This window comes from Urocitellus parryii, chromosome 15, assembly GCF_045843805.1.
Source record: "Urocitellus parryii isolate mUroPar1 chromosome 15, mUroPar1.hap1, whole genome shotgun sequence".
Taxonomy (NCBI): domain Eukaryota; kingdom Metazoa; phylum Chordata; class Mammalia; order Rodentia; family Sciuridae; genus Urocitellus; species Urocitellus parryii.
This window is the reverse complement of record NC_135545.1, coordinates 7,540,802-7,546,852: the sequence shown is the minus strand read 5'-3', so window position 1 is coordinate 7,546,852 and position 6,051 is coordinate 7,540,802. Positions and strand designations below refer to the sequence as shown.

The 6,051-nt window shown below is 53.9% G+C and overlaps 1 protein-coding gene across 1 annotated transcript; it reads right to left on the bottom strand.

The window, feature by feature from the left end:
* Nucleotides 1–2,159: 2,159 nt before the first annotated feature.
* LOC144250271 (izumo sperm-egg fusion protein 1-like) lies at nt 2,160–5,234 on the bottom strand. The gene is made up of 8 exons (XM_077792782.1): nt 5,069–5,234; nt 4,679–4,753; nt 4,044–4,130; nt 3,760–3,780; nt 3,373–3,453; nt 3,091–3,191; nt 2,693–2,846; nt 2,160–2,485 (listed from the first exon to the last, which is right to left on the bottom strand). Exons 1-8 carry the CDS (start codon nt 5,142–5,144, stop codon nt 2,160–2,162), a joined length of 921 nt encoding a protein of 306 aa, XP_077648908.1. The 5' UTR covers nt 5,145–5,234.
* Nucleotides 5,235–6,051: the final 817 nt, after the last annotated feature.

Here is a 6,051-nt window from a genome sequence, read left to right as displayed (position 1 = left end):
ATATTCCCAGGGCCCTAACAAATGTGTGCCCCTCAACAGGTAATCAACGAACTCTTTAAAGACATAATTAGAATCGCCATTCATAATTAAGCACAAATTGTATAACAACTCGTGTGTTAAGCCTTTTACATACATGATAGACCCCAAAAGTCACCTATGTCTGAGACCCCGCCTTGGCCCCGCCCACCCCTCAGAGCCTGCCCCTCCAGAGCCACGCCCTCAGCCCTTCCCAGTAGGGTCCTCCCAGCGCCTTTTGGCTCTGGAGGCCCGGAGTCCCTAAGCACTGGCTCACCATCACTGACCGCAGCCCCCGAAGGTTTCCTGCTCCAAGCAGCACGCCACAGCTCCTGCACCAGCAGTGGGCGCTCCGAGTAGCCCAGCACAGGCAGGTGCTCCAGCCGCCACTCGCTGCTGCCCACTCTGGCCTTGGCTAGTTGATCCAGCGCGTTGCACAGCATGAAGACGTCCAGCGCTGCTGCGCGTCCCTGGGACTCGTCAGTCCTCTAGCGCCCCCAGATTTGGTGGTCCCGGTTCCCGAACCACGAAAGAGCTGAGAGATGGGCTTGGTGTGGTTCCTCGAGGGTCTCCATACAGCATTCACTACGCCCACACGCCCACCACCTGCACATCAGGACAGTTGATCCTACACTGCAGCTCGCGGTGTCACAGGAGGAATACCTGGGAGCCACCAGTGAAGCAAGACACAAGAGAGTCATCCAGAAAGGCAAGCAGACACCAAGATGGGGTCCCAGGAAGAGGGAAGCACACAAAGGCCAAAGAGAGAGACAGGGACCAAGAGAGAAGGGAGCAGAGAAGAAAGAATAGACAATGACCCAGGGTCTACCAAGATAGGTGGTGGGTAGAAGTCACAGAAAAGAGAGATTCAAATAAACAAAGGCCAATCCCCCACTCCCAAGAGGTGAGCAAGAGGGGAGGAAGGAAGGCCAATCACAGCCGGCTCTGTGTGGCCTCAGTGCCTAAGCCCACCTCTGTGTGGCCCACCCCAGTGCCTAAGCCCACCTCCCCCCCCATGGGCCCAGGTAAACCAGTATCTGACTTCCTGCTCTCATCACCCAGGCTCCCTTGCCCATTCATGACTGGAACAGGAGACAGGTCTCTCAGGGTCCCTGACAAGAGAGCAATGCATGGGGCTGAGCCCAAACCAGGGACAGATGGAAGGCAGGTGGGCCAGGGGCAGGTGGACCACTTTGTGGCTACTCACATGACAGAGGCAGGATGGGCCTGTGGCCCAGGGCTTGGTGGGGAGGATGGATCCACAGGCACACAGGAGAGGGAGCTTTCCAAAGGGGGTGGGGTGCTTCCACCCTCCCTCAATACACCAGATAGCCTGGCCCTAAGGGAAGGTGGATATACATCCCAAATGGGCTGGAGTTAGGGGAATGAGGCAGAGAGACATCTGGGAGATGGAGGGGCATCTGGGGAGAGGGATGGGCCCTGGACTACAGGCCCAGGAGGACTGATGGCTGCAGTGGGACCCAGGAGTCTTACCTGGCTCTTACCTGTTGCAGGTCGGGCAGCACCCAGAGGGCCTGGCTCTGATGTCCTGGGTTAGTTCCTGATCCCTTTAGAAAAGCCTGTGCCTCTGATCCAGCCCCCAGCACTGTGCGGCAGACATTAAAAGGCAAGAGGAAACCCAACAGGAAGAGGTGGGAGGGGGTGTCCTGAGAAAACTAGGCCTGGGGCAGGAGATCTAGGTAGGCCTGGCCCTGGCCTGTTTCTTGGTTCTGGAATTGTATCACAGTCTGCTGTCCCCTCCACCAGACCTCAGTGGTGCCATGTTCCTCACCCTCCTCCCTGAGGCAGGAGCCCATCTCCTGATCTGTCCTCTGGGGGAACATAAGGTATTATTCAGTCAAGAGGATTGAGTCAAATACTTAGATAACAAGACACGTATTTAATTATTTTTCTCTTTTGAGGCCATTGTCTTTGCCGGCTAAGAAGCTGTATTTTCAAGGCTCTCATCTGAGGTCTTGGGTTTCTCTTTTGATTGTCGCCAGTAAATTATCCTGAGGGAGATTGAATGGGTTGAGATTTGCAAATCATGGAACCGTGTTAAGTAGAAAGCAGTTGGGACCCATTCCCCAACTCCCAGCCCCACAGAGCTGACCTATTCAAACAGCTCTCAAAGCCTGGCCCTCCTAGGTAAGCCCCCCACGCTGTAATTCCCACCAGCTCTCGGGAAACCTCAGTGGCTCTGCCAACTGCTCCAGCATTGGGCAGTAGGAAGCCCTGCCATTCTCTGCAGTGACTTGCCTGAGGATAAGTGCTACTATCAGGAATATAGAGAAGGAGATCAGCAGCCAGAAGAGGATGTTCTGCAGCCTAGTCTCAGTGTCGGAGGAGTGGGTGATTGTGGTCGTGATGATGGTCTCCGGCTGGTCCGGGATAACCGGAATATTCCCCGCCTCCTCCTCCGTTACAATGTGTGAACCTGGTTTCTCTTCACGGGCATTTGGGGGTATCACTGACAGAGAAGGGACACAGTCAATGGTCAGGGCAGGGATAATGGCCAGCCCATCCCAGTACCCAGACCAACCAGTAGAAAATTCCCAGGGAACCCTGTCCCTGCCGTGAGATGAGGCAGAACCCCATCTGAAGTTAAGCTTCCAAAGCTAAGTATACCTCCTTCTTACAATACCCAGGGCCCCAGTTCTCTATCCCCAGTACTGACCTGTGACACGATATGAAATGATGGTGGCTGGGCCCGACTTCACTGTGTCCAGCTGGCAGCGATATTTGCCTTCATCCGCTTCAGTCACCCTTGGCTTTGTCAGGGTTGATTCCTTCCCCTTGTACAGCAAGGTCTCAGAATTGTTCTCCCAAACCTAGATACAAGCTCAAGAGTATCACAGAGGCATGGGGATTTCAGGAATTGGGGAAATACAGGGCTGAGAAGCTCCCGGGGCCTCAGGAAGACAGGAATCCAGGGGATCATCAAGCAGGACTTGGGGTGCCTGAGAGTCAGGAGTGACCTCACCTACTAGGCCATGAGGGTTGGGTGTAGGCCAGGGGCTCATACCAGCTTGAGTGACTTGGGGTTTAAGGGTTACAGGAGTTGGAGGGCCCCACCCTGTAAAATTTGTAGTCTGTGAGGCCTTCAGAAATATGGTGCCAAGTGAGCAGACAGTCCAAGATCATGTCTTCCATCTCATGGACCTCCACATGGCGCTCTGAGGATGGGGCATGACTGTGAGATGGTTCTTCTGGGGTCACTGCCCTCCCCAAACAGTCTCAGCTCTATTTGGGCCAGGCCCTTCCCTGCCTCCTGTCTGCATTCTGAGCTCTCTGGACTGTCCCTCCTGTGGTTCCATCCCTCTCCCACCTACCCCTCCAGCAGGGTCCCATACTCACCCCCGCAGGTCTTGGTCTTCAGGCATGTATGAACCTCCTTCTCACAGTTCCGGCACCATATCAGAGTCTGCAACATGACGCCTGGAGGGGCAAGGTCAAGGCTGTACTCACCCACTAAGGTAGGTCTGAAAGAGAGGGCAAGGAAAAGGACTGAAGGGCTGGGGGGCTATTGGGCCAGATCCCTAGGAGGTCATCCCTCCAAGGTTAGTAAAGGGTCCAAACGGAATACACCTGCTACCTGCAAATCCAAGCCAGAGAATGGCGGCCGGAGACCCAGGAACCTCTCAGATGCTGTGAATGCGCATCCAAAAAGGGGAGGGCAGGGAGGGGTGGGTATCATGGGCCATGGATGAGGGTAGAAGAGTAGCTTCTGCTGTCTGCACTCACCACATTTGTTGGGACAAAAAGCTGCCTCGGAAAGAAAAAGAGGGAGAAGAGAATCAGACTTTTACATGAAGAAGGGTGGGAGAGGGGCTGGGGAGGAGCTGAGGCGTGGGTTCTTGCTTTCCTGGGGAAAGGGCCTGAGGGAAGTTCCCCCTGAAGGGCAGGCAGGAGGAGGGGACTGAGGAAGCCAAGGCCTGGATGTGGAGATGCAGGGGGCTGCAAAGAGGGATTCAGAAGGTGGAAGGGAGATAGGGTAGGCCGGGCCCAGGGTTCCCATCTTCCCTCACCCTCCTTCAGGAACTGAGCAGACTCGTGCATAAAATCCCCCTTTTCCTTGTCCAACATCCAGTACAACTGCCTCACGAATTCCTCCCCTGGAAAAGAGTGGGGCGTGGCTCAGCTGTTCCTCTCTCGGTGGTGCAGGTCCTCATGGGGCCTCTGTCTATGGAGTTGGCATTGTTATTGTTATTATTTTTTGAAACAGCCTCTAGCTGTCGTTCAGGCTGGTGTGTCTGGACTTCTGATCCCAACTGATCCTCCTGTCTCAGCCCTCCTGAGCACCACAGACTGTGGGGCAGGCGCTACCTGAGGGGGCTGGCCTTCCCCTTTCTGCCTTCTCAGGAAGGGGCACAGAAATCAAGTACTTCACACAGTGCCAGTCACTGGGCTAAGCAATGCACAGGAATCAATCCACCTAACCTCCCAGGAGCTGAGGGAGGAGGGCACTGTGATGCTGTCCAGTGTAGAGCTGAGGAAACTGCCCAGTTTCTTGCTCAGGGCCACATGGGTAGGAAGTGGCAGAGCCAGAATTTGAACCTAGGAAATCTGGTTCCAGCGTCCTGCATCATACCAGCCAAGAGTCGTCACTGACAGCAATGGCTGCCCCGAGATTCAGGACCCCCCAGCCCTTGGGTACACTAACCTTCTACATCACTGTCTGTGATGACTTTCAGCTCCCTCAAGAAATTCGAGGCTGCGTGTTTTATTGTTTTTTCATCTATGGGCAGACAAAGAACACCATGTTCCAACTTTACTGCCTCCTGTAATTTCTACCATGCCCATGGGAACACACTGCAAGGATAGACCTAATTATGGAACTCACTATTCTGTTTCCCTCGGGGAATTGTTTTCTTACAGATAATTGCTAGATAGGAAGTAGAAAAACAGTGTTTGCTAGCTCTGGGAGGGCCTGGAATCTGTATCACAGACTTCTGTAGATCAGGAGAACCTGGCCCAGCCCCTTTCATCTCTGGCCCTAGAAATCCTGACCAAAACCCTCTTATGGGAAGCACCAAACATGCCCTGGCCTCACCTACGGCTCCCATATAGGAACCCTCTTTAATCGGCAGTTCCTTGAATTCGTTCAGAGTTTTGTGTACAATATCCATCACTTTTTTGTGACCTTTGTCATCCAAGTGTCCAGGCAGGTAGTCTGTCTCCAAGGACTTTACTGCTGCTATGACTGTCGGGTCACATGTGATACAACAGTCCACAGGAAGCAGGCAGCTGGCCAGTGCAGCCAATGGGAGGGCAAAACACAGCCCCATTGAGCCAGAGCACTCAGTAGAGGAAACACCAGGAGGGTCCTCTCACCCAGGTCAGGAGCAGGTGGTGCTAAATGGAGAGAAATCAAAGCCTGTCTTAGAGATGCCCCCCAGGACCTCACATCCTCAGTCTCCCCCACAGGAAAGAAGGATGTTCAGGAAATCTCCAAACCAAGAAGACATGTGTCCTTCATCAAATGACTCAGAGTGTGAAATTAATCCCCAATCCACAAAGCCCCAAATTGGGGGTCTTCATTGCATCCTGAGACATCGGAACACTCTCAACCATTCCCTACACTCAGGACCCAAGATCCCCAACCCATGCAGACTCTCCAAGCTCCCAACCCATGGAATCCACAGCTCCCACCCCCCCCGAATTAACGTGATCCTCAACTCCAAACCTTGACTGTATCAACCCTCACATACACAAAGCCCCAAACCCTGTTGCAGACTCAGGCTGAAAAGTCCTTGTCCAGCTCAAATGAACTCTCCCGCAGGTTCTCAAAACTCCCTCAAGACCAAAGTCCACTCCAGATCCCTTACCCTGGGGACCCCACGAATGTATGCAAGACTCCCAGCCACCCTTGCCCTCCTGTCCCTCCTGTCCACCCTTGCCCAAGGCTACGACCTCTTATTTTCAGGGTGCACCTTCTCAGGAAACGGAGCCCCAAAGCGCCCTAAACGCGAGGCACCCTAACTAACTAGCTCCTCTCCGACCTTGATCCTTGACTTGTGCCCTCAAACCCAGGAT